Here is a 27,731-nt window from a genome sequence, read left to right as displayed (position 1 = left end):
TCTCCCCAAAGTGCACCTTTGCCAGTGCTTCTGCTTGTGGAGCAGCAGCGTTCCTTTCCCAACAAAAAGCACTTTCGGTTTTTATGAATTGGTAGCCAGTCAGTTCTGTGCAGTTCTATGACTCTGAAGGGAACACCCAGCACTACCTCAGGAGATTGGGTGATGCAGCCCAAAGGCTGGGTATCTTTTTGGGGCCTCCTTTAGCTCCTTAGTTTGAGCTCCACGGGGGTCTTGGGATTTGTGTCCTTTTTCTTGCTCTCCTAGGTATTGTCAGCATAGAAACAGACACAGACAGAAGCTCCTGGGACCATTTCCAGCCGTTGCTCCTGTGGAACCTAAGCATTGGGGAAATAGAACTATTGGTAATTCCTGCTTCCTGCTGGGTTCTTGAGACTGGAGGGCCTCTCTCTTGTGGGGCTTATTGCTTTCCCCTCTCAGCTGTTGTTTTTTCTAATCTTAGGTGGTTTGGGTGTTTAAAGGGCTGTTGAAATAGGTTTTCAGGGTACAATGCAGAAGCATCCCTAAGGTGAAGACTCTCTCACACTTTTGTGATGGAATCAAGAGTGACAGACACGCCGCACTATTCCTCCGGCCCAGTCTGCATCGACTTCCCACACAGACAGCCATTTTGTCAGATCACAAAGGGCCGGCTGGCAGGAAAAGCAGCCCAGTCTTGCTTTGTCCCTGCAAAGCTGCAAAGTTAAGATCCCATTTACAGATTTGCAGCCTTCTCCCAGTGGAGAAAAGCCTGTTTTTACTGGCAAATGGTGCAGCGTTAACTCATAAAAGTGGCATTTGCAAAAGCCTCAGCAGTGTTTTTCTGTCCTTGTTGGATTTGTATCAATTCTGCTTCTCCTTTTGGGTAGAAGCTGGTGTTGGTACAGGTGGGTGGAGTTTTTCCCCAAGAGAAAATGCTGAAAGAGAGAGATCCAAGCGAGAGATCGGTTAAGTAATGAAGGGTGGCAGTCAGGATAATGCCTTCTTCCTGGTACTTTGATGTATCCGATCTTGTATTTATTGTGGAAGTAATTTCAAGTACATTTCCAGTGGGGGGCAGGGGGCTCAAGGTAAGGTTCTGTATTACAGAAACACAGGCACAAGTTCCTTAATTAGCCACTTAATTTAACTGAATAATTTAACTGAATAAGAGAACAACTTGTTTACTGCACTTGCATTCTGCTATGAAAAATATAACATAAATTTACAGCAGTGTTTTGAACAGGTTTTCAGTGTTCAAAGCAGCAACTGAATCCAGACAAGATGACACATTGATCTGGATATGGGGAATAGGCTTATGTATTCTTGTTTGCATTAGAGATATTTATTTAAGAGAATTTATATACTACCTGATTGTAAGAAAACCTCTGAGCAGTCTACAGAAATATAAAATAAAGCATTATGATTATGTTACACTTCCTCTGACAATACTCAGCAACCTTTTGTAGCCGTGGGCTAGTCCACCGTCCCTCAGACCATGTGGTGGGCCAGACTATATTTTTTTTGGGGGGGGGATGAACAAATTCCTATGCCCCACAAATAACCCAGAGATGCATTTTAAATAAAAACACACATTCTACTCATGTAAAAACACCAGGCAGGCCCCACAAATAACCCAGAGATGCATTTTAAATAAAAGGACACATTCTACTCATGTAAAAACAAGCTGATTGTCCGCTGACCAGATTGAGAAGGCGATTGGGCTGCATCCAGCCCCTGGGCCTTAGGTTGCCTACCCATGGGTTAAGGGCAATCCTGAATCAGGTGACATCTATCGCCATGTACATTTTCTTTCAGCTTCAGCTTTAGGTTAATATTCACAACTGTTTCCCACCTGGAAATTTTAGGACTCAGGCATTTTACTTGTTATATTGTATCGTACTGTACTGTTTTAATTAGTGTTTTGTAGTTATTTTAAATTTATGTGGAGTGCCTTATCTGAGTGGATAGAGCAACCGAGTAATTTTGTTGTTCCTGCAAGGGGACAATGACAATAAAGATTATCTATCTATTATCTATCTATCTAAAACTGGAGCCCATGACCCTCTCTCATATACACTAAATTAAAGCCCATTTTTCTGTGCAAAAGGAAACTCCATGGCGGGGTGTTTTGATTTCTCAGGCCAAGCATTATAAGCATGATTCAATAAGTAATGTGTCATTACAGTAAATTCATGTGTGTTTATGACTCTCTAGCAGCCAAATATTGTGGAGAAAAACAGTTTTTGTTCCGTAATTACCTGCCTTGCTTGTGTGCAGTTCTGGGACTTTGGCCCACAATCCAGGGCATCTCATTCCACTGGTTTGTGGCCTTTCAGTGTTCTCCCTTAGTATCTTTGCTTGTGTACATAGAACCACACAGAAATCACAGTGTTATTGCAATTGCTCCCCCCCCCCACTTTATTGCCTCTGAGCAGATACAAAAGGTTTTCCTTTATGTATGCTGCTAGGTAGGTAGTCTAAAAGTTTCATTTAGTTGCAAACCAACATGCATTAATTGGTTTATAGTGACCGTCACCATCATTGTGCCCTCTAGAAATTTTGGACTGAAGCTCTCATGTGCCCCATCCAGCACTGTATCATGCTGGAGCTCTCTGTGGAACATGGAATTTGTAGTCCTAAATATCTGGTTGGTAAAGGATAGTTCACAGCCACTGATTGGAATGGCATGATTTGCAAAATCCGTTAGCGTGCTGCCAAAGCTTTCTGTTTCTGCTGTGGAAGGGTGGGTTCATATATTATGATTATTTTTTAATGAATTGCATGTGTTTCTGTGCAAATGTGCTGGTAGTACAGTATGTTTTGCTTAATGCTTATGGGTTGTATCTCATATTAGTCCTACTCAAAGTAAACCTATTGAAATTGATAGGCACAGCTAACTTAGGGCCATTAGTTTCAGTGGGTCTACTCTGGGTAGGACTTTGTTGGAGACAACCCTGTGTTTTTAAATATACTGTAAGTTACTCAGAGACTAGTAAATAATAACAATAAAGTAAAATTTGGGAAAGTTAGTTGAACTGAGTGATTTAAAATTAGTATCTCTTTCCTTGGGGATTTAAAATATTAGAACTTGATGTCTTCATATTGAATTGTTCCAATTGTTTGGACCAATCAGGCCCTGCACAGCCTGGGCTCTGGATCTCTCCAGGAGCACCTTTCCCAAGTTGCTCCTCCAGTCTGCGACTGAAAGATCAAATGGGGAGAGCTGCTGTTTCCAGCTCTGTCCCCTCTTGGAAGATGAGCTTCTTCACCTGCATCATCAGGTGTCCTAGGACTTCCTTCTAAGGAGACCACCTTCAGGCCTGCTTTCAGTCTTTCTTCTCTGCCAGGCATTGAGTGACTTCTGTGCCCACTTTTCAGCTTCAGAGTGCTGCTGTTTGACTTGCAATGGGGGTTGTGTTTAGTGCTCCTTCAGTACAATTTTATGGGGTTGCATCCAACTAAGTTTCACTCAGTGTATACCTAAATCATTTGTGTCCATTAACTTTATTAGCTTTACTCTGAGTAGGACTAGCTTTGGCTACAAACTATAGGATTTATCTTTTTTGGGGGGGGAATCCTCTTTGAGTGTTTCTCAGGACCAACTAGGAATTTAAGAATTCCAAAATAATTCCCAGCCACCTGTTTCCATTGGATGCTTTATGTGATCCGAGCATGTGCCAAGGACGGGGATGCATTGGGAAATAATGGGAAGTTTTACAAGGAAAGATAAGCACCTTCTCGTGACTGAAGCTCTAAAGATTTCTCAAAGGCTAGGCAATGTTGACCAGGTGAGAGGCTTGTCCTTTTGCCATTGGAGATGTACCCTTCATCTGTGTTCAAGTTTGAGATGCAAGATGAGGCGTGTGAAGAAGCTCTGCTCCTGCAGCCTCTTGCTCTCCCTGTCCTTTTTTACGGGTGGCCAGAGAGACGGTGAGTGTGTCCAGTGGTAGCTAATTGTGAACCGAAGGATGGATTGCTTCCTTTTCCTCCCCAGGTCTGTAGCCTCAGCATGTAAATGAACCCCCATGGAGGGAGCTTTACTAATCTCTGGTTTTACTAACAGTTTATCTCCTCACAGGTCGCGCAGGTTGCGAGACAGCCAGGCCCTCCTGCCCCCTCCCCTTACTCTGCACATGAAATAGGCAAGGGGCACCCATCCCTTGCTGCAACGCCACCAGGACATGCCTCCTCCCCAAGCCTCACCCAGGTAAGGTTTGGTGCCTGCTTCTCAGGTCTTGAGTTGCCTTTCTATAAGTTTATGGGGTGTGGGGGAGATCTTGGCTTTGCGCAGTGCTAACTCTGGTCTGCATGCTACTCTCACTTGAGCTGCTCTTCCTCTTGCTGGCCAAGGATAGGGGAAGAGGAGAGGGGTTCCCTTTAGGGCGCTCCCCACCCCCACCCCCTCAATCGGAAATTGGCAGGGACGTGTCAGACTAAGCGCTTTTTTTTTTGCTAAGTAGCGGTGATTTTAATAACATGCCTTTAGGCAGGTACATTTTTCTTTTCTGACCAGAACTCATTGCATGTGCTGAAATAGAAAATGGACACAGTAAAAATAATACACATAGACAAGGAATTTAGATAATTGAAAACCATGATTTGTTTTTAATCACTTAATTCCTCAAAACGTTTCCAAGAGACGAGGGATGACGTGGCAAAGGAGAGGAGGAATGTATTTGTAGTTAGCAAAGGTAGGGCAGATGCACTGTCTAAGGGTGGGCATCATGCCTAGGCAATGTGGCCTGTGGCAGCTTGAGGCAGTAAGCTGCTGAGCACCAAGGCCTCCTTGGCAATGATGCCCCAAGGCAGAGAGTGTGGGAGCTTTCAGAAGCATACAAGTGGAGGGGGCATTGGCCCCTTCTTTGTTTCTGTAGATTCCTGCATGAGACTCGAAGTCTTGGTTCTCGTACAGATGAGCTGGTGCTTGAAATCCTGTTTGGAACATAATCAGCTGCTTTGATTCCCATGATAACTTCCAGACCCTCAAGCGTGATGCAGGGCCCCATTTTGGTTCCTTAGTAAAGGAGGAATTGGGGGTGAGGCGAGGTTGAGCTTTTTTTATACAGGCATGAGAGAGCCCTCTGCATCTGTTTCCTCCAGCCAGATAGTGCATGAGTCACTCAAGTTGTTGCACCTTTTCCAGTGGACTTGACATGTGCATCATGTGACAGTAGGCATGACACCCCATCAGTTCAGCTCAAAACTCGCTGCCAGGTTTATTGATAGAAAAGGATTTTGTGTAGTCTTGTGTGTTAAGAGCCTAGCCAAAGAAGACAAAGAGTGTGCTCTGAAAGTTGTGGAGTGGCTACTGTAGTAACTGTTGTGGGCACCAGAAATAACTACCATGCCCAGCTGCATCTCCACAACCTCCAACTCCTGTGTCAATCCCCAATATTCCAGAAGAGAGATGAAAGCCATGACCTTTTCCCACCTCCAGGCCTTCTGCTGAGGCATCAGAAAAAAAAGAAACTGCAAATATTCCTTACGAATTTATCAGTTGAGTCCTGAATACAGTGGGTTCTTCCACAGAAAGTTGCTCCAGAAGTTGCACCTCTGATTGTGTAACGCCATCTCCAGATTTCTGGCCTGAACTTAAGTCACGGCCAAGTCTTGCAGGTCAGCCCTGCACACAAGAGTCTGCTAGTCTTCTTAGTTTGATTCTAAACAAAGGCAAGGGGTGTCCTCCTCGCCGCAGAAGGTCTTGCAATTCTTTGTCTGCCAACAAGAGGCACTTGTTCATTTGTTACAGATCTTTCTCTGATGGGTCCAGATAATTTTGAATGCCACCGCTTCCTCTACTTAAAAAGGGGGGGGGGGGAATCCACTGCTCACCCACTCGGGCCTTAAGGCAATTGTTAACCAATATTTTGCCCGTATTCTCAGTTGTTAACAGGATATTCACTCTTGCTTCTTTCCAGGGCGCAGGCCTAAATTTACCAAAAGTAATTCACATTTTTGATACATGGCATAAGATTATATAAAGTCTTGTACATTCAGCCCTGGGATGTTGTCTTGAGTATAGCGTGCTGATCATAGGAAAATGTTTTGGTCACCTGTCTCTGATAACTGATCGTATTTCTCCACTTTTTCGTTTTCCCCACCCCGGAGAGGCTGTCTTACTGAAGCACATAGTAGCTTGTTCTGTAAAAAGGGTTGCCTGCATAGATCCATTTGGTTTCCCCATTCAGATCCCTGCAGCTTCACAGGAGACTTGGAGAGGGGGGTGTCAAACAAAGGAGCTGGTCTCCTGCAGGGGGCGTTGAGAATTGATGGCAACTGGTCTACAGACCTTTCACATTGCTGTTTTGAGATTAGCAGAGTCCTGCACTTGAAGCCACTGAGAGCATAATGACAGGACAGGTCACTACTAGTGGGTACCCTTTTATCTGGAGTACCAAGCTCTGCTGACAACAATTCCCTAGTCCTAGAGGAGGGGAAGAATGGGTAGAAATGTTCCTGGGATGTTTTTGTTCATTTAGCCCATTTGTAAAAAGGCAGGTAGAAAGGGAGGTCGTCCCCATCCAAGTGTGTAGAAAGTATTTTGACAAGTTGGAGGGGATGTGGCTGCTCCCATCAGCCTGGTAGAAGGGAGAGAGAGAACGGAGCATTGACGTGGAGATGTGCCAACCCCTGTCCACCCCCCACCCACCTGCCATCATTCTCATCCTCCCCAGTCCCTCTCCCTCTCTCCCCCTCTCTCTGTCTCTTTCTCTGTCACTCTCTTTCTTTCTCTCTTACTCTGTCACTCTCTTTCACTCTCGCTCCAGCAGCCAGGAGGGAGGAGGGACAGAAGCTTTCCACCCCACCCAAGAGCCAGCAGTCTTTTTGAAGATCCAAGGGAACTGGTGCAAAGGATTCTGGGATGTGGGATGGTGAGTGACAAGAGGAAAAAAAAGGTTAAGTGATGCCCCGCTTGAAAAGCCTGGCTCTTGTTTTTCTAATGGGTGGAGATATCATTTAGGGTGGGGCCATTGTGGCTTACAGGGGAGGCCCCTCCTACAAAAGCATGGAAGGCTCAGGGCAGAAGGAATGTTCATGGAGAGCCTTAAAAACACGTTGAGAACTTGAGATGTATGGAGGAGCTCCGTTCAGTATTTTGCCCTTGAGGCATCTTACCATGCCCTCTGGACTTTTTGCTTCAAAGCTGTTGCTCAGTCTTGGAAAGTGTTAAATTCTATGGCAAAGTTTCAAATTTGGAGTAGGCGTAGATGTGCAAGGTGAGAGTCTTAGCTTCATGTCCAGTCTGGGGATGGTGGCTTAGCATTTTAAAGGCCCACCTGTATTCCCAGCCATTGGCAGTCGCTGTACCTGTCAGCCCACATCTGCCTCCCCCATACACTCTGGGTTGTGTCCAACATTTGTTTTACACAGAGTACACCCATTGAAATTAATTATCATTAGTCATACCCATTAACTTCAGTGGGTCTACTCTGAGTAGGATGAGCATTGGGTGCCACCCTTTTGACTACTTGGGCTGTCCCTCAAACAGCAGGGATTCCATTTTCCCTCCACACCCTTTATTCAGGATTGCTTATAAGGGATTTTGCATGTGAGGAGGTCAGAAAGTGAAGCCTTCCGCACTAACCTCAGTTTGGCAGTGCCGAGGGAGGGCTGGTCTTGCATTGAAAGTCGCTTATACAGTACTTGGTTTGGTGCTCACTCATTGCTCAGGTTCAAAATGTTTCCTTTAGGAAGGTGTTTAATTAAAAAAGGAAAGTTTAGGTCCCAAACCTTTATGATGTGTTGGTCTGTGGGAGCCGTGGAGGGCTATCCAACGTCCACTGAAAGCGGTCCAAAGGGGTGGGGACAGGAAAATGCAGCTTGCATCATGACTTCTGTGTTGCTCCTTTTGTCTTCCTGGATCCAGGGGCACATGGCGTGGTACATAAAGGGGAAAAGAGAGGCTCACAAAGGGAGAATAGAGAAGTGGTGCTGTAAGGTATGGACAGGGAGGGCAGGGAGGGAAGTGGGTTAACAGAGAATAGGTCATAGAAGACATTTAACTTTTGTAACAAAGCTGTTCTGTGGTTAACATAGTTGTGCAGCCCTGTTGAGTTCTTGCAAGGGTGTCCCTCTTGAGTATCTGAGTGTTTTACTCCTTGATTTAGAGCTTTCTTGGCCCAACTGATGATGCTCTGAGTGGCAGAGATAAAACATCCCCCATCTACATGATGCTTTTCTGGAAAAATATTTTTTTTGTCCTACTTGAAAGGGTTTTTGCAGTTTTCTAATCTTTCATGAATAGGAGGTTCATTATTTAACTCCCAAGAATGTAGTTAAACTTTGTTTAATGTTCAGGTAGCCCAGAACCAGCAATTTGCCTTTTGAAATGAAGAGATTCTGAATTTCATAAATTCCACCCCCAGACTCACAACTCTGGAGTTTTGTGACCTTGGCTGCCTTTTCCTATGTGGCTTACTCTAGGATTGTCCCCTTCCTGTCCCATTTGGCTGGGTAAAGTCTAGTAGTAGTGGAAACGGCATTAGGAATTGTGCCATAGGCTTTGGTAAGTAGGGTTCTCCTATGTGGTGCCTTGAGTGAGTCACGTTTTCCTGCAAGGCATTTCCAGAGCTCTCTACAGCTTGGTTCCCTCTTGGCTCTAACAGTGTGGTTACAGCATGGTGCTGATAACGCCAAGATTGCAGGTGCAATCCCTGTAAGGTACAGCTGCATATTCTTGCATTGCAGGATGTTGGACTAGATGATCCTCAGGATCTCTTCCAACTCTTTGCTCAGCCTTCCACAGCACTTCCTGATGGTAGACTCGGCTTTAATAAAGTAGCGTGTCTTGGATCGCGTATCACGTGTAAATAGGGCATGATGTAATACGCTGTCACCGGTGTGCTGTCATAGAAAACAGCATGTGGGATGTCATTTTCAGTGTGGGCTTTTGAGGAAAAGTCATGTTGACTGTTTTCCTTTTGTCCCCAGTGCCCAAAAGCATTTTGTTTTGTGCCTGCTGCAGCAATTCATCAATGGAGTGGGAGGAGACGAGGGTTTGCTTTAATTCATAATATGACTCAAAAGCATGTTGTGTTCAGAAGGAAGCTCTACAGATGGGAACATGCAGCAGTGTCAGCCAAGGTCTCTGGGGCCATTTCATGTAAGGACATGCTGGTCTGCTTCCTTTTTGCCCTGGATCACCAGCAGTGTCCTTTGCTAGGCTGAGGAATAATCTCGGAGAAGTTTAGCTCTACAATCACAGGATGCAGCTTTCTTCTTTTTGCTTCTTTTAAAAAGCAAAACTCTTGCAGCTGGACTGATATTTTGATATGTGGTCCACTTCCTTCCCTAAAAAAAAGAAAAGAAAAAAGAATCCCTCTTTTGAGCATGTAAAATGAAGCATTTGTTAGTGCTGGCTTACATTCTGCATGCAGACTTGATAGGTATATTTTTAGTCCTAGAGAATATTTATAAAGGTAAAGGGACCCCTGACCACCATTAGGTCTAGTGACTCTGGGGTTGCAGCACTCATCTCGCTTTATTGGCCGAGGGAGCCGGCGTTTGTCCACAGAAAGCTTCCGGGTCATGTGGCCAGCATGACTAAGCCGCTTCTGGCGAACCAGAGCAGCGCACGGAAACGCCATCTACCTTCCCACTGGAGTGGTACCTATTTATCTACTTGCACTGCATGCTTTCGAACTGCTAGGTTGGCAGGAGCTGGGACTGAACAATCGGAGCTCACCCCGTCATGGGGATTCAAACCGCCAATCACCTGATTGGCAAACCCTAGGCTCTGTACTTTAACTCACAGCGCCACCTGCGTCCCCTTAGGGAATATTTATATTTTGTATAAATAGCCATTGCAGCAAGAGGGCTCTCCATGGAACTTTGTGTAGCCAGATGGAGAATGTGTGGCTTTCAGGAGCTTTGAAGCCATTGAGCCATCTTATGGACTATGGATGCTTTTCCACTGATCTGTTTTGGCAACAATTTCATAAAGACCTTCTGAAATCTAAGGCAGTTATTTTAAGTGTCATTAGGTCAACGGCTGGCTTTCGAAGGAAAGCATGAAATACCCAGGGGCCCTGTTGCTTGTAGCTAGAAGCAGGATTAAATTGCCAAATGCATTAAGGTAGTGAGAGTGGAACCATACCTTTCCTGGGTGCAGCCTGCTCATAAGATGCTGTGAGAGTGATCCCTGGCCTGAACAAGCCAGATTTAATAAGCCTGGGGTGTCCTGCCCCCCCACAGGGACTGCAAGTCTGCCCTCATCCATAGGACATTTCAGAGCTGGGATTGTGTAAGGGTGTGAGGTGTTGCTGGTTTTATCATGTCTTTCCTTGGTGGTCCCTCAGATGCACCCAGCATTTAACCTGGCAAGTGACTTCCTGTGGGCACTGAAAGTTCTCAGGGTGCTGAAAGAATTCACAGCACTGAGGCAGAAATTTCCACTCTGCTGCTCAGAGCAGGAAGCGCAAGAGCTGTGCGTGACTCAGCATTTTCTCAGCCTCCCCCTGACGTGAGCCTGCCTTTCGCCTGTTTATTCCTGGCACATTTAGTGCAAGGGCGGAGGGGGGGGGGATCTTGTTGCGCAGCAGGTCTAACTCCTTTCGAAATGCAGATAAAAATAATCCTCCCCTTGTTGTTGTTTGCTTATTTCAGCTGGCAGGAACAGAGGGTGGGGGTTGAATGAGGGGGAAGGTCTATGGTGAGAGGATTCTTTGACAACTTGAAACACACAAGGATTCCTTTATCATATCTCTTACTCCGAGGTAATGTAGGAAGGAGGAAGTGCCATTGCTTGGTGGCAAAGAACACCCATTGCCTGCATCAGGCCCCATATTCGCCAGTCTGTTTGCAGGGCTGGGGGTCACCCTTCTCTGCCTCAGACCCTGCAGAGTCCTCACCAGTAAGAGGAGACAGCCCTGGGTTAAATGAACCAGCTGGCTGACTCTGGAAGAGTCAGCTGCTGCTTCTTTCCTTTCTTCATTAAATTCATTCAAACATAACATCTACATACATATATCTGGATGCTGGTGTTTAAGCAGTACAGTGGTGCCTCGCAAGACGAAATTAATTTGTTCTGTGAGTGCTGTCGTATAGCGAAAATTTCGTCTTGCGAAGCACCAATGGGGGAAGAACAGTTGGACGAAAAAAATGAAAAAAATCGGCAATTTTTTTGTCTTGCGAGGCAAGCCCATAGGAAAATTCGTCTTGCGAGGCAGCCTTCCACTAGCAAATGCCTTTCGTCTAGCGAGTTTTTCGTCTAGCGAGTCATTCATCTAGCGGGGCACCACTGTACATACAAAATAACAACTAAATAATGTAAGCTTCTTATCCCAGACTACTGTTTGTAAAGAAGGTGATAAACCCTTTAAGTTAACCAAAGTTTTGTAACATGAGGAAAGTCCTCTATGTTCATTTTTAGCCATATACATAATTAAAGCTGTGCCATTGGATTCCAAATGAGTCTTTATGCTTCAGGCCTTGTGACAGTTTTATTTAATTTTTCCACAAATACAGTTTGCCACACTTTGTTGTACTAGTTTGTCGGAAAATCCTCTTCTAAGTTATTCCAGTATGATGCTGTTAATGAGCCTGACTGCTAGGAGAAGAGAACTTATTAAAGGTTTAAGCTGTAAGTTAATATTGCCTCCCGTGAAAAGGTTGAGGAGAGTTAGACATTTTGTCTAGTAATTGTTTTTATTTGAAGAAATAACTTTCTCCTCCTTAAGTCCACATGTTCACAGGCTCATCTGCACCATGCATTTGAAGCATATGGCCTCCCCCAAAGAATCCTGCTCTGAATGTATGGTGTGAATGTCATCTACGGAAGTGCTCTGCAAATTGCAGTCATCACTCATTGCTGTGTCTCAAGGTGCTACAGCATTTGTAAAGTTTAGAAATAATCAGTGCTTTTTTTAAAAAAGAAAAAAATTACATGTCCCAACCCTCAGCTGTTGAAGTTGGACAGGCTAGAATTGGAGTTAACCTGGATACAAGTTGTTGTGGCAGGGAATGCTCTTGGTGCATGGCAAGAAGCACTCCCTTCCCACCCCAGGCCAGACCCTGGTTAGCTCCCCAGGATTACATTGGAACTTCCATCTGGCCCTTGTGGGCCAGCTAATTGGGCTCTGAAATTGGACTCAGAAATGTGGCTGCTAATTGCCGCTTGCTGATGTACTCCAAGACAAAGACAGTGAATTGGAGAAGAGATTGGCTTGTTGAGTCATTGCAGTGGGCTTGGTGCAGCGAGGCTGGCAAAAGTTAGGGTGCTTCATGGGCAGAATGTTGCCTGATTGGAGCCAAAATTTGCTTCCTAAGTGACCTTGCTGCATCTTTGTCTCATTTGCCATTTCACTCCACCTGACAAACTAGGCAGTTGCAGGCTTCAAACATCTGGGCATCCCCAGAACAATGCACTGAACAGCTCGTGAAAAATGCTATTTTGCTGCCCTGGCTGCCCTTAGAGAATTGTTGCCCCTCCCTTCCACCAGCCTGGGAGGTGGTTAGGTGCCTGCTTTGGATTTTGCCTCTGTCAAAGGCGAATTACTACAGTAGTGGTGGTTTTTTCTGGCATGTTTTAATTAGCAAACTGCTTCTGGGTATCTGTGCATACCCTGCAGTAACTGTTTTTAATAGGGTGCTATTTGAGCAGCAGGTTAACTACCGTAGATGACTTCCAGAGTATTGGACTTCTCCAGTGCTAAGGTGGGACCAAAATCCACCTGGTCTCAGAAAGCTGCACTTGACTTTAATCTACTGGCTGTAATAAGGGGAGGACAGTATGATTTATTGTCACACATCCCTTTTAGGAGGAGTTTTCATTCAACCTTTTCAGATGCAGCACCTATCCTTAGGCCAGAATGGCATTAGGGTACTCACTTCTTTTTTTGCCATATATTTGTATGGTGGTAGTACTGTTGCTGTTGCAACTTGTTTTAGGCTAGGTTGCAACCTCACAATGGGTCCTGACTCCACTAGGGGCCTAAGAGGGCGTTATTAATTGTGTTTTACCACATTTCTGCCACTGATCCCTTTGTTCAGCTGTGTACTCTTGAGGTAAAAGATCTCACAGTTTTGAGCATCTGACTTTGAAACCTAGCCTAGTCCACCTTGGAATTCTGCATTCAGTATGAGCCAAATGACTGCCTTATGCCCTGCTTTGAGTGTTTGTAGTCACATGTACCTGATGAAAAGAGACTCGTTTTTAAAAAAAGAACCTCTGTGCACAAAAACACACACCTCGCATATGCACACACATATGCACAGCAGTATTTTATCTCCCTGAATTTTAGAATGATCCACTCCTTGGTTCTCTCATTGCATCTGGCAGGCAAATCGTAAAATGCTGAACAGAATAAACTTTAATGATCCACCACTTTTCAGACAAATAAGCCGATTAAAATTCTCATGTGCATTCATCTTTCTGTGCCAAGCAGAGATCAGTAGGCAAGATAATTATCCCATTCAGCTGGGATGGAAGAAAGGCAAACGTCACATGTTTCAGTGAAAGCCTTGAAGGATGGGCAGAATTGAGCAATGGCTCATAGAGGTGTCCATGGCATATTTTAGGGGGCATATGGGTTGGTGAGCCCTGGTGGAAGGGAAACAGGATTTGCTCTAAACCTGGCAGTTGTGTGAATACCCAGAGACCAATTATGGATGGAGCCTGGCATGCACAGGCAACCTGCATACAATTGTCAGTTGGCTTGGCCTTTGTACCAGCCTTGCAGTTAAGCACTAGCCTGGTAGCCATAAGTGTCCGGGAATTCTGTTCAGGCATGTGAATGGACTAACGGAGGAGGGATAGACTGCTCCATTTCTCTACCACCATCAGTCCGTTTGAGTCCTGTGTTAGCTGCAGTGGAAGGAAGGTTTCATCCTCCACAACCAGGATAGATAACTCTGAGCCTCCTCTGCCAGTCTGCTTGGTGGAAGAACTTTCCTTTCATAGCCTGTGTGTCAATACAGGCTATGGAGGAAGGGTATGCTGCTATGGCACTGCAATTTGCTTTAAGCTGTAGGACTGCTCCGGGGTTCATGGTGTGGTGTTCTGTTGAGTGGGGCTGCCTCTGTTGAAATGGGGTGATGGGGAGTTTGCTCGCTTATGTGAATGGGTCCTCCAGTCTGTGTTATGAGCTCTGTTGCTGGGCAGGCTTCCCCTCCTACCAACAAGCTGGCCTTAATGCAGGGGCCTGTTAGGAGAAGGCACTGCTTTTCTTGTGAAATGACAGTTGAGGTGTCATTGCTTAGACTTAACTGGCTGCAAGAGGTTTGCCTGTTTTATCTGTGTTGCTGCTTTTTGCAAAGGGCCTTATCTCCTTCTCTGCAGGGCCCTGGAGCAACCATGGGGCCTGGGAATGGGGCTGTTTGCTGTAGTCTTACAAGGAGCTTGGACTGTTAATGGGAGCAGGAAGGAAGGTGCATTTAACTCCTGGCCACATAGAGTCAAAGGGCAACAGTAGAGCTTCTTTTTTAAAGTCTTCTAAAACTGTGTGGGTGTCAGATGTGCAAGCTTCCATTGTCCTGTCTTATAAAGAGGCACTAAGCCTCAGGTGCATCACTGTGACATAAATCTGGAAATGTTTGTCTCAAGCCAAATATTCTCCTGATGAAAATTGTAACGGGCTGAATATTCTGCTGCTTCTTGGCATGATTTAGCAAAACATTTCTGGCACTGAGTGTGCTACTGAGCCATCCAGCAGGGAGGAGGAAGAGGTGTGTGGGATTCTGTGCCAGTGAGGTGAGCAAGCCAGCAGGGTGGGAGTACCAGGTGTTCTGAGGCTCAGAAGCAAATGGTCTGGCCTACAGGCACTGCTGGGGCCAGGCAGCCACAGAGGACAGCTATCTCTGCCGTGGTTCAGCCCCCCCTCCCCCCGCATCATTCAGGAGATAAAACATTGGGCTGGACTGATTCTTGCTCTTGACCCAACATGGCAAATGTTGCAGTTAAGTGCCTTCAAGATATCCATTGCTTTTAAGTGAGATAGTAGACACCCCCAACTTACAGAACTGTTGAAAACCTGAAGTCAAGGTTAGTTCCTTGCATCCGGGCTTTTGCATCAATGACTTATGTCTGAAGGTACAAAGTGTGAGTTGAGTTGAGAGTTGAGGCAGCAGCGGGAAGGCAGTTTCCATCCCGGTTGCCGTTGCTTGTCATGTCTTTAACCATCTTCCTTCTCTCTCCCATGGCAGGCCCCTTACCCCTCTGGACAGAATGCCGCACCGACTACGCTGGTGTACCCACAGGCCCCTCAGACAATGAGCACCCAGCCTCAGACGCGCTCACCGGTAAGGGAGCCCTTATTTTGCCTGCGTGTTGTGCTGCATCTGTCCATCCGTCCAGCAGAGCCGTTGCATTGCACTTCCTAACCCTTTTGCGAGTAGCTTCCCTGAGAAAAAGGCACCCGAAGGACTTCCCCTCTGCTTCCAGGTGGCACAAGTGACATAGTGTCGAAGCCCTTTGGGGCTCTCAGAGATGGAAGAGTCAGATCCTTTTTTGAGTTGCCTGCCTGCTCTCCAGAAGCCTGTAAATGCCTACTCCTGGGCACTTCTGTCATTGTCTACGGTACTGGTGCCCTGCTGCCAGAGGGGCCCCTGGCCCAAGCTACCTCCACAGGCCCTTCTCTCCTCAGCTCCTGCTGCAGGTCTTGCTTTGAGTCTGCTCTGCCTGAGCCCAGCTTCAATCTCTTGTGTTGATCCACACCACCTTGCATCATAAGTTTGAGTGATACAACCTGTACCTTTCAAGGGTGTGTCTTCTGGTGGTAGCTGTTGTGTGGGAGATGCATGGACACCCCCCCTCTTTGTGTCTTTACCTTTTAGTACCCCCTTCTTTAAAGGGCTTGCGGCGAGCGGGGAAGGAGAAACTTGTTTTCTGCGGCCAATGCACTTCTTGGCTCCTGTGCTCACAGCCCTGCTGGTTCCAGCTGCACGCTCTTGTTTTTTTGTCTAGAAAAGGACCCTCCAGCTCATTCCCTCCTCACTCAGCCCCAGTAGTTGGCCACAATCCTGCTCTATGACAAACTGGTATTGAGCAGCAGAAGGGACACCCTCCCACCCCCAGCCACCCTCACTGTAGTAGGGCATGTTCCTCCCTGTTAGGATGCGCAAAAAGCAAGAGCTGAAACATTCATGGCTAAAACGAGAGGGGAGAATCTGACTCGAGAGCCGTGTCTCTAAACCAGTTTTCTTGACAGCCCAGCAGAGCAGTGCCAGTACATTGCCCAGACAACTGGAAGCGGAGGAAGGTTTTGGAACAGAGTCCGGTTTACAGGTCCTTGGCGGGAAGAGGCTGGATAAAATACTGCATTGTAAGCAATATAACAAACTGTACTCCCTTCTTGCAGGCAGTCGTGCCCCCGCGGCACCCCTTTCAGTTTTGTTGCTTTTTTTGGTTTCATTTTTTGACCACATTGTTGACTGATCTACAGAAAAGCACTGATCCGATCTCTGCTTTAAGCCGATGTGTCTTGCGGGCTGCCGCATTCAGCGGCAGTTTGGCAGGGCCAAGGCTATCCAAGGTGGTGGCAGGAAGAAATTGAGGCAGGGTGCCCCCTCCTAAAAAAACAAAACAAAAAACCCACAACAGCCACAACCCAATAACCCTGTTACAAATTTTTCAGGTGGTCTGAGTGATCAGGTACCTGAGATTTACTTTTCTAGCCCTTGTGTGGGATTTGCATTCGATTGGATTGGTCACTCGAGGGAAATTGGCAAGAACTCCTCAAAACAGGAACTTTGCCCAATTTTGGCAGAAACCTTAAGACAGAAGAAGCTATCTATAACGTCAGCCATTTTTCTGTGGTCATGAACAATCCCCCCTCTAAAATATTACCCTGCGTGCAGTCTTCTGCCATCGTCACGTTTTGTGATCATTACCACCCCATGACTAAAAATTGCTCATATAACATTTCATTTTCCCCACTCACCTCTCCTCCTCCCCTCGCAAGTCCAAAACAAATGCAAAATAGGCCAGGCTGAGCAGCTCTTGCATTTCGTTCTGGGCTTGGTTTCCATTGGTTTATTCTCCCCATCCCCCCTTTGTGGCCCTGAAGGGAGGCTTGGGGGAGGGTGAGCGAGGGAGAGAGAGAGAGAGAGAGCCACCCACCCACCCACCATGGCACCAGAGCCCCAGCTGAGGGAGCTGGTGGGCCCTGGAGTTGTTTTTCTGCTGGCAAATGAAGGGACCCTAGCTCTGCTTCTTCCCATAGCTGCCCTTCGGCTTACTCCAATCTATTTCTGCATTCAGGGGCCATTGGCAATTGCACAGCCTCTGCCTGGACACGGCTACCTTTGCCATCCAGGTAGCTTGGTGTCATTCCCAGGCAAGTTTTCTGTTACAGCAGGGCCAGTGCCTCACACTGTGCATGCTGATTCCAGTTGGGAAGACTTTAAAAACTTCCCAGTGAATTTCTAAATCGCAATAGGTTTTTTGTTTCTTTTTAAAGCAATTTGGCCAGCATAGTGAAAATGATGAAGTGGGGAAGAGAAGAACTATAGCGGGAGGTTTTGTTTTCAAATGGCCACAGCCAGTGTGCCCACAACGCAGCTTTAACCCATGGCAGGAGAGGGGGCCCCCTGCCAAATATGCACAGAAGGAATTGGAAGCAAGACCAGCATCTGGCAGGCAAAAATTGTGACTCCAGGCAAAAAGGGAAAAGGAAACCTATTTTTAATCTGAGCCAGCAGTGACTACAGTTTGTTCTGTTGCTTACAGTTACCTAATAAGAGAGAGGCAGAGAGAAAGAATACTGTCCGCAGGAATTAATGCAGCCAATAGCCAATGGTGACAAGTGCAAAATAGACTAGGGTCTTTCTTTTTTCCTCCCACTAACGTTGAAGTTTCATTTATTTTTCATATAACATGTTTACTGGGCCGTTGGTTTTCACATAATTTTATTAAGTTGCAACTATCTGGCTCTGATTTCTGAGCTGTTTAGAAGTGATACTTCCTGTGGAACAGTGATAAGACAGGTACTTTTGCTTTTGGACAGATGAACACCATTTGCCCCATAAAGGTGGTTTTTTTGGTCTGTTACTGGTGTGCCTTTGCTGATTTTCTGGGAATATAGACTTTTCTATCCCTCAACCTATTTAACCAGAAGTAGACATGCTTAATGCTTTATGCTTCTCAGGTCAGATATTTACCATCCCACTTTGCTTGTGCCCCCACTTTTCACACTAGAGGCAGAGCAAATTTGAACCATATTTCTGTGCCAAATTTAATATAAGAACTAGCAGCCAATTCTTGCTCTCAATTTGTGTGTTTCTCAGCAGCTGGAGGATCAGTAGAATGGCAGAGTTGAGCAAACGGGCCAGAAACTGTCCGTTCAGCTGTGTCAAAGTCTTTGGGAAGTTTCAAGAAGAACATTGAGTTTTTGAGAGAAAAATGACATTTCTCTGTTAGGCATTTTGATGGAAAACAAGTGATCTCTTTCCGCCTGAAATAGACACTGCAGCCTGTTCTGTAGGTTTGTATGCTAGTGGGAGAGAGACTGTCTGCCGTTTCTGTTTCTGAATATTATTTTTGGTGTGGAAAGTAGGTTATTTAAGTGTATCACAGTAAACTTTGGTGCTTAGGAAAGCTGGTTTCTGCTGAGAAAGAGCTTGAACTCTCCAGATGTTTCCGCAAGGTAGTGGCAGTTGATCTGAAGGCTCTGGTAATTTCCTTGATTTCTGATGACACTCTCTCTGCTTGTTGGTGGTTGTTGCGAACTCATTTGCAGTCTCTTCTTTTGCTTTATTGTTCATAGCAGATTTTCTGTTAATGTTCAGGGGGGGGGATAGTGAGTGTGGCTTTTCTCATGTGTGTTGTGGGAGAGGATAGGGGAGAGATCTTGAGTTGATGCTGCAGCATTGCAGGTCTACCCATCCCCACATGCTCAGCTGCACTGAATATGCCACAGGATTTTGCTTGCTTTCCCTTAAAAAAGGAAGGAGTGCCCAGTGAAGTTTTTAGAGGTTTCTACAGCTGCACTTAGAAAGCTCCATATATGCTAAGATATCAGCATCCCTAAGTGAGGCTGACTTGTCTTTCAAGTTGTGGATGTGCCACAGACAGGGCTCTCCATCATGCACTCAGCTTTGATGCGCATCAGCAAGGGCTGGCCTGCCTTGCTTAAAAAAAAAAAAAAAAAACTTAGTGGTTGGTTTTTCAGCAAACCCTTCTCCCCCTGTCCTGCCCTCCTTCAACTGTGTTAGTGTTAGGGTGCCTTTTGGCTGCCTAACTTTGGCAGGCACCCCACCCACCCATTTTTTGAGCAGTGCACTCACCTGGCAGCAGAGTTTTACCTTCTGGGTTTTTGGTACCTGTCTGTCACTGTCCTGCAGCACAGCTTTGACTGTGAGAGTGTGTGTGTGTATGTGTGTTGGGTTTTATGTTTGATTTCCCCTTGTGGGCTTCTTTTGCATACAGTGTGACAGTTTTTGCCTTTTGTTGTGGTGTTTCTGACTCTCTGTGCCTTTCCTTTTTGTGTTTTTGTTTCTCCTGCTTCTCCTCAGTTTGCAGCGGGGCCTCGACCTGCCCATCATCATCAGGTACAGTACCCTCCTTGCCCCTCTTCACTTACCCCCCCCCCCTTTGCTGCCAACTGGTTGGGAGGAAAATGTGCAGGGGGTGTTAATCGGCTGGCCCTCCACTAATTCCTCAGGCCATGTCCTGCACCTTGCTTTCTTATAAACCCCCCCCCCTTTCTAAAGAGCCCCCTAACCCCATGGCACAGTCAAGCTTCAGCTTCTAACGGTTACTAATTCTGTTGCATCAATTAACAACCCCACTAACTGTGCTTCCTGGCTTCTGCTGCTGCCACAAAGCTTTCTGATGGCTGTTGGTCTTGGGATCTTTGATGTTTGCTTGGTCAGGGGTGTGTGTGCGTTTGTGTGCTTAGTTTGGTTATCTAGTTCTCTTGGGCACCAGGGGAAATGGGGTCAGAATCCAAAAGACTTGCCCGGAGTAATTGCCACATTACAGAACTCCCAAGTACAGTGGTACCTTGAGTTTAGTAGTTAATTCGTTCCGGAGGTCCGTTCTTTACCTGAAGCACCACTTTAGCTAATGGGACCTCCTGCTGCTGCTGCGCCGCCAGAGCACGATTTCTGTTCTTAAGCGGATTTCTTAACCTGAAGTGTACTTAACCCGAGGTGCCACTGTACTTTGCATTCTGAGGATGGTGACATTCCACCTGAAATAAAAATACTATGAATGTCCACTGCAGTCAGGAGACTGCTTGATTTTCTTTATAGAGCCATGCTAAGTTGGAAACACGAGAAAAATCTTGAATAGTGAAATCAGATTCTGGGTTCGGGGGTTTTTCTCTGGTCTTGTGGGGCTGACCCAGCCCACCTTCCATGCCACCTTCAAGGCAGCATCTAGGGGAGTTGTTCAGCATCTGAAGTTGACTGCTCTGGATGGACCTATGAGTCCGCCACACTTCTACAACCCGTCTTTGGTCAGAAACAACTCATGAGAAGGGGGTTGGACTGTTGTTTCATCTGAGCCCAAGCATACTGGGGTGGTGAAAGTGTAGGTCTGTGTAGCCCATCACACAAGTCACATCATAGGAGTGGGGGGGGGTCCTCCCCATGTAGCCTTAAATCATCAGGGAATAAGTTAATTATGATGTGCTCATCTCAGCCTGAGTTACTCTTGTGGCTGCTACTTGCTGTGAGGAGGGGTGTGGCTGTTTCTGGTTAAAATGAGACAGTGTTGTGGCTTCTTCAGTTCTACATGTTGGAGATGCCAGATCCCATATTTTCTGTGGCTGTTAAAAGAGTCCATATCAGTGGGGGGCAGTGGAGTACTGGGCTTCCTGGCTGGTGCTGTAGAAGCTTTTCAAATATCCTTTTACCATCTTCAGTGCTTGATGCGGTTACAGTTAGGTTAGCTTTAGAGACGGCTTTGAGAAGTGTTGTAACTTGCCATAAACCTTTATGGCATCCCATTGATTAGAAACCCAACTCAAAATAATCAAGGGTTAGCTTGGAACCAGAGTTCAGCTTAACTTCACATGGTACCAAATGGCTCAAAGCAAATGGGTGATAAGGAGGCAGCCGGATGGATGGATTGATGGAGAATTGTGGAGAGCTTCTTGGTTGTCAGGTGCAACTTGAGGTTCCTTCCCATCCCTCCTGCTGCCATTGAAAATGACAGGAACTCTGATAGTGTAATGCGGAGCACTCTCACAGGCATCGTTTCCTGCAGTTACTGTGTCATAAGATGTTCAGGTCAGTGTGACTCATGTGCTCACGCCGTTAACTGGCAGCTCCTCCGGCCAAGCTGCTGTGACGCTTGGTGAGGCTCATTGAACTTGCCAACTGCTATTTGAAGACTGAGGGGGCTGTGGGCATGTCTTCCTCCAGGAGGAGCGCTATTCCTGGGGCCCTTCTTGCTTCTCAGCTCATTCAATTAGCACAAAGTGTTTGCACAAAGATGTGCAACACAAAGCTGTTGGAAGCAACTGTGAACTCCCCTGTGGGGAGGAGCAGCATACCTTGTCAAGGAAAGGAGGGAGGGCGTGAAAACATTCTGCTTACCAGGAACTGAGGGTTGCCTTAGAGTAGGAGGGGTTTCTCCTTGGCAGCCTTTGACTCCTGCCTCATTAGGGAATCACATTTTCTATTTAAGAAAATTTCTGTTTTAGTTCCCGCTGGGCAGATGCTGTGAATTCTTTCAGGCCTCTTAGTTTCGGGACTGCTGAGCAAGGATTCTCGTGCCAGTCTTGTTTCTCCAGCAGGTGTAGTCCCTTCTACACACTTCTGGTGTGGCACACAGGTGGAACAATCCCTGCCCTCCCCGATTGGCTCTGTCACCTTCCTAAGGGCAGGGTTTCTTTTCAGCTCTTCAAGCTCCCATTTCCGCTTTTATTTATTTTCTTTTTTCCTCTCTTTCTCTCTCCCACCCCCCTTCCTTAGATAGTACCTGAGGGTCCCAAGATACCATTTTAGAGAGTAAAGCAGTAGCAGAGGGGTAACCTTCCCACCACCCAGCCAAGATGTTGTCCTCAAACTGCAGCTAGGTGCCTTGAGCCAGATCCACCCCTCCTCTGATGCTGGAAGAGAACGAGCTATTTGTTCACACACTCACTCCGTCCTCCATTCAGGCAAACAAGAAGTGTGACTAGTGGTCAAGGGCACATTCCAGAAAAGCTAAAACATTTGGGGTTCAAAGCAAGGGCTAGTGATTGGTGCTGCCTGGGAGAGTCCTGAGGGCACCTGATCCAGAATCCTGGAGAGCTGTGTTCAGGCCCTGGGTGTGAGGCCCCCTGCCTCTTCCCTAATGCAAGCAGTTATGCTCATCCTCTCATTCAGAGGCTGCTCTGTCAGGGGGCTGAAGCTGTTGGGCTTGGGATGTTGGGTGTATCTGGGCATCCCACTGATGACCACCATCACAAGGCCTGCGTCTTAACTGCACCACCCGCGAGGGCCAGGGACAAGCCAGTGGGCCTGCTGCATAGGGTTGGCCTTGACTCTTTGTGTTCCTGATTTGGCACAAAGTGCTCCTCCAATGGGATTTGGAACGGGGGCCGGTATTTTGAACTGTTCAACAGAATGATTATAAAACAGGGAAAAGAACACCAATTCATCTCTGACTCTCTGCTGCTGCTGCCATGGCCTCCATCATTTTGTCTGGAACCCTGAATTTCTTCACCAGTCTGTTAGCATTGCAAGTTGCAGGAGTGGGGATCTGGGAAAGGAGTAGCAGCTGCAGGAATCTTGCGTGTTCCCCTTCCAGACCCTTTTCTGGTGCTGTTTTCAGAGCAGCATTTTGGGATTTCTTTCCAGCTCTTGAAGCTGGTCAGGCACTTCGTTGTGTTTGCTTGATCATCAAAGAGAGTTTCTGCCAGTTGAGTTCCTGAGCAGCTGCTGGACCTGGTCTGCTCTCCAAACAGGAAACAAAATGCAAAGCGCCAAAGCACCATTTTTCCTTCTCTCTGCCCCACAGGCTGTCCCAGCAGGTCGAAAGTGGTTCTTTTGAGGGGTGGCCCAGACAATCTCTGAATTCCTTGCAATCCCATCTGTGCCAGTTTTACATGCCTGGAGAGCTTTTCAGCTGATGTATTGTGCAGCCTTGAGATTTCTCTGTAAGCAAGGCTGTTTTCCAAGGAAGGAGAACTGAGGCAGGGCTTGTCCGAGGCCAGCCGGTATGTCCCTGGTGGCTGTGGTTTGACTTGACCCTTAGCTCAAACCCCCTGCACTGCTTAGAGCAGGACAAAATTTGTCTGTGGCCTGCTGTGTGTCCTGGTTTCTGTGCAGAAGATTGAAAGAGGAGGCCTCATGGCCATCTAAACCTGGAGCCGCCAGCCAGCAAGGCTGCTCTTGATAGCCAGCGTAGCTGTCCCTCCCTGCCTGTAGCTGCATCCCAGGGCTTGTCTTCTGCATCTCTCCTCCTCCCTATCCACCCTGGAGGTGGATCTCTTCAGACAGGTGGCTCCTTCTGTCCTCTGCAGACAACCTGTGGCTGTGAGGCAGGGAGCCTTCCCTTTCCTTCCTGCTTGACCACTAAACTTGGGGCTGGTTTCTCTCATCTTTTTTTGAAACCATCAAGAGGATTTCAGCATTGGGCTGTTTCTGTTGGAGAGGAGAAGGGACCCCCCAGGAAAGGGTAGTTCTAGTTAGGGCAACTTTTCCTAGCCATTTTCTTTCCACTGAAGCTTTAGTCCCTTGTTGTGTTTTGAGGAAAGCTAGTGTCAGTGAAACAAGATACAAATTTTAGAAAGCCCTAGACTGTTGCATGATGGTGACTCGGGCCAGGGAGGAGTCCTCAATGCCTACTGGAGGGGCTAGGCAGAAGGAGGGCCTTAGGTTGCATGCTGGACCCCCACCCACCCCTCCTGTTGTTGACCTGTCAGCTGTTCCATTGGCTTTCTTTCTATTTCCTGCTGCTTTCTTGCTTCGTTGTTGAAGGGAGGATTCAGACCCATCCAGGTAACTTTCACTACTGGTTCTGCATGGCCTCACTGCCTCTCGATCACATGCGCCATTAGCGGCCAGGTGCCTTAGTGCCTGGTGCATCATTTCGCACATTGAATGTTGAGCGTTGGGAGATGTCATTGTCACACGTCCCTAGTCCTCTGGTTGACATTTGTGTGGTCGGAGAAGTAAGTTTAGATCCAGGAAGGGGTTGCCGTCTGCTTAGATCATGCCCGGAGTGATGAAGAAGCTTCCCCAGTTTCAGGCAGGTCAAGGAAGGTAAGTGTGTGGTTGGCCCAGGACTGAACGCCAGTGCAGGTGTCAGGTTCCTCTTGGCAACCCCTTTAGAGAAGTGGCCTTATACAGCCCATCTCCAAATGACACCCATCACCATTCCTGCCCTGCCCCCTCACTTCCAGGGCAGGACTCGTTAGATGCAAAGAATATCCTGGTTGGACGCCCCACCTGCGTTGCACGTGGGGCATGTGGGCTTCCGAGGCAGAAGACCCTTGAGGGGCCAGCTAGTTGTTGATCAGGTGCATGGTGAAAGCACCGCGACTGCGGCGCACTGCTCTTCCAGGAGATGGCCGGCTAAAATACGGGGCTCCTTGCTTCCCTCCTCCAGTTTTTCCAGAGGCCTCAAATCCAGCCTCCCAGAGCAACAATCCAGAATAGCAGCCCTTCCATCCGTCCTGGTGCACAGACGCCAACTGCTGTCTATCAGACCAATCAGCACATCATGATGGTGAACCACCTTCCTATGCCGTATCCAATGCCTCAGGGCCCCCAGTACTGTATACCACAGGTAAGGTCACAGCACCCTTAAAATGATACAGTTGACTTGCATCTTGCACACATTTAACCTGCATAATCGCAGCTTCACAGGCTTGGCACCCAGCCAGCTAACAGGGCACAAATTAAACCTAATGAAGAACTCATTAAGCCTGTGTGAGAACTTCCCAGTCCCTAGTAAGCAAGTGAGAGAGCTTAAAAGCTCTCCGCCTTGCATGGGGAAGGCAAGACCCACACAGTGCACTGGCACTTCAACAAGGTAGTGCTGCTCATGCCAGGGTGTTTCCAGGGTTGTTTTGACTATAAGCAATTTCAGTTTTATGTGACACCCCCAGAATGGAACCGCTGTGCAAGTTGCGAGTTGACTGTAAAGCTTTGCCACTAATGGCAGGTAGAACAAGTCAGGGAGGGAGGCATGTAAGTGGTCCTTTTCTTTAATATGGCTGGTGATGATGATGTATCTGCAGCTGCCTGCGGGTTGTGTTCAATGTCGACCCTCCTGTGACTCAGCTGGGTGCAAATTAAATCCATGGCACTGGTGTGCTTCCGTTTCCCTCCTTCTCTTCCCCTGAGTTTTCAGTCCTTGGGTGGAAAAGGGGAATCGGGGCAGGTCTGGGAGGAATCTCTGGCACTTGGTATGCAGGCACCTGCCTTACCCAGGCCATTGGTCCACCTAGCTCAGTATTGTCTACACTGACTGGCAGCAATGGCCCTCTGAGGTTTCAGGAGAAGGGGTCTTTTCCCAGCCCTATGTGGAGATGCTGCCAGGGATCAAACCTGGGGGCCTTCTGCATGCCAAGCATGGGCTCTGCCACTTCGCTAAGACCCTCCCCCAGGAATTTTGGAATCTGCAATATATTTGTTTTATTTATTTATTGCTTTTCTAGCTCCCAGCATTCCACAAAGCTGTTCAGAGCAGCATTGCATGGGGCTGTATCCAGCTAAGTTTTACTCAGAGTAGACCCATCAAAATGAACACACCTAGGTTAACCAAGTCTGTTTATTCAATGGATCTCCTCTGAGCAGACCTACTGTTGGATACAACCCATGATGTTCAGTCTCCCCCTTTTTAAGTCTTCACAACAACCCTGTGAGGTAGGTGGCTGCGCCCTTTGTATTGCCCTCCACTGCTGCATCTTTTCCCTCTTTGCTGTGCCTGGTGTGGGAAGAGAGGCCAGTAAGTAGTCTGGAGCTGTATTGATTGTGGACTTAGCTGGTCAGGATGTAGGCCACAAAATGTCCAGCACTTGCCATGAGGCCAAGAGTTAGCATTTGCAGGGCAGAGTGGGAAACTGCATTGAGGGCACCATTAATAGGGTAGCAGGATAGCTTTTCTTGCTCATAAAGCGCCTTGCGCCATTTTCTGAGCCTCTTGTGCCATTTCTGTTTCAGTATCGTCATAGCGGCCCACAATATGTGGGCCCCCCACAACAATATCCTGTTCAGCCGCCAGGGCCTGGACCATTTTACCCAGGACCGGGACCCGGAGAGTTCCCCAACGCCTATGGTAAGAAGAGGTTTCCTTTGAAGGGGGATGGGTAGCAGAGCAAGGGCCATTTGACGTGGTCCTTTCACCCTGTAGACCGACCTTTATGCAAACCAGGCTTCCTGTGTTCGTATTCCACACCTTCAACACTGTAGCATTCACATTTTGGCTTCTCTGTGTTAAAATGAATATACAGTAGGCCTGCAGGTTATGTTCCAGGGGTTCACATGCAAATGCAAAATTCTGCAAAGCCAGGAAAACCCCCGGAATCACCCCCGTGTAACTGTCCCTGTCTTACTGGGCTCTGGGAAGGTCATGCGAGACCTCTGGAAGATGGGGCGGGGGGGGGGCGCTTCTTTGAGATCTTGCTGGAGTCTCACACAGTCTTCCAGTGTTGTGCAGCATTCCCAGAGCCTTCACCTTGCTTATCAAGATCTGGGAAGGTTGCATGAGATCTTGTATGACCCCTTCTGGCCACCTGCCCCCCTCCAGTTCATTTATTTTCCTGCCATCTGCACAAAGCTGCAGTTGTGCAAATAAATCACATGTAAGTTGCAGGTCTAAATTGTGACTTGAATAGATTTTGATGAATGAATTCTGTCACTTTGGCTGCATTGCCTTACTGGTGCACTCTGGTCATCCTGGGGCAGAGGGGGCAGGAAGAGAGGTAAGCAAGGACAACCAAAGCACTTAACTACTGGAGATCTTGCTTGGAGATCTTCCTTTGGCGCCTGAGGTCAGGGCCAGCCTTCCCGTCAGAAGGTGTAAAATTGTGTTTTTTAAAAAAAGGGGTATGGGAGTGGATTGGGGGCTGAAAATCTCTGGAAGCTGGAGTCTGCACAGCACCCAACCTTGTGGGTTATCGGCTTTCTTGTGAAATTGGGGCATGTTCACCTTTGGCAAATGGGAGACTCTGAGGTCTTTACTTTCTTAGGAGTAGAGGATGCAGTTTGCTTCATTGGCTCTGGTGGCAATTGTGTGTGTGCATGCAAAGGTTGGGGAGGTGGCTTTGTTCCAGGAAAGGAACAGCCTGTAGCGTCATTGGCCCAGTCCTATGGAACTCTTTGCCACTGGAGATTCAGTGGGCGCCTTCTGTGCCAACTTTTAAATGCCTACTAAAGACTCTTCTGTTCCACTAGGCCTGTGCAGGCAGTTAGGAGTACATCCTTGCACAGTGGTCTAATAATGCTTGTTTTTAATTTTTTTTATGGTTTTACTGTATGGCTTTTCATTGTAGTAAACTGCTGTGATATACACACACATATGCAAGCCTCGGGGGGGGGGCACTCCCAAGCAGAGGGAGCAAGTGGCCCCTCAGCTTCCTGACCTTGAGAGAGGAAAATCAGGAGTCGCACTTTGAGAGGAAAATCAGGAGTCCTGGGCGAAGGGACGTGGCTCTAAGCACTTTGACACAGGCAGCCAGCCAAAGGAGTGAGCCTAAGATTCTCCTTGCCCCCCTTTACCCACTGCAGGGGCACCTTTCTACCCAACTCCCCCGGTGTACCAATCCACGCCCATCATAGTGCCTACGCAGCAGCAGCAGCAGCCAATCCCACCAGCCAAGCGGGAGAAGAAAACGGTAAGAGAGCTCTGCAGCTGAATGCTGAGCCCTGTGGGT

The 27,731-nt window shown here is 47.3% G+C and overlaps 1 protein-coding gene across 23 annotated transcripts in view; it reads left to right on the top strand.

Annotated features, from left to right (window-relative positions):
* EIF4G3 (eukaryotic translation initiation factor 4 gamma 3) overlaps nucleotides 1–27,731 on the top strand; it is a 77,098-nt gene that overhangs the window by 20,491 nt on the left and 28,876 nt on the right. For 6 of the 23 annotated variants that reach the window (XR_004427258.1, XM_033159368.1, XM_033159366.1 and 3 more), the window contains exons 3-11: nucleotides 4,043–4,186; nucleotides 6,747–6,851; nucleotides 15,121–15,216; nucleotides 16,125–16,238; nucleotides 19,429–19,464; nucleotides 23,830–23,850; nucleotides 24,461–24,640; nucleotides 26,020–26,134; nucleotides 27,586–27,692. Coding sequence is in view for 22 of the 23 variants with exons in the window: in XM_033159376.1 (XP_033015267.1) it covers nucleotides 4,043–4,186; nucleotides 6,747–6,851; nucleotides 15,121–15,216; nucleotides 16,125–16,238; nucleotides 19,429–19,464; nucleotides 23,830–23,850; nucleotides 24,461–24,640; nucleotides 26,020–26,134; nucleotides 27,586–27,692 (918 nt within the window). In the remaining variant the exon portion in view is untranslated. Of the gene's footprint in view, nucleotides 1–4,042; nucleotides 4,187–6,746; nucleotides 6,852–15,120; nucleotides 15,217–16,124; nucleotides 16,239–19,428; nucleotides 19,465–23,829; nucleotides 23,851–24,460; nucleotides 24,641–26,019; nucleotides 26,135–27,585; nucleotides 27,693–27,731 lie in introns of those variants that run through there. The other 17 variants (XM_033159375.1, XM_033159373.1, XM_033159371.1 and 14 more) reach the window with 11 other exon arrangements.

The sequence above is a fragment of the Lacerta agilis genome, chromosome 8, assembly GCF_009819535.1.
Source record: "Lacerta agilis isolate rLacAgi1 chromosome 8, rLacAgi1.pri, whole genome shotgun sequence".
NCBI lineage: Eukaryota > Metazoa > Chordata > Lepidosauria > Squamata > Lacertidae > Lacerta > Lacerta agilis.
The sequence above is the reverse complement of the archived record's forward strand: the minus strand, read 5'-3'. Positions and strand labels throughout refer to the sequence as shown.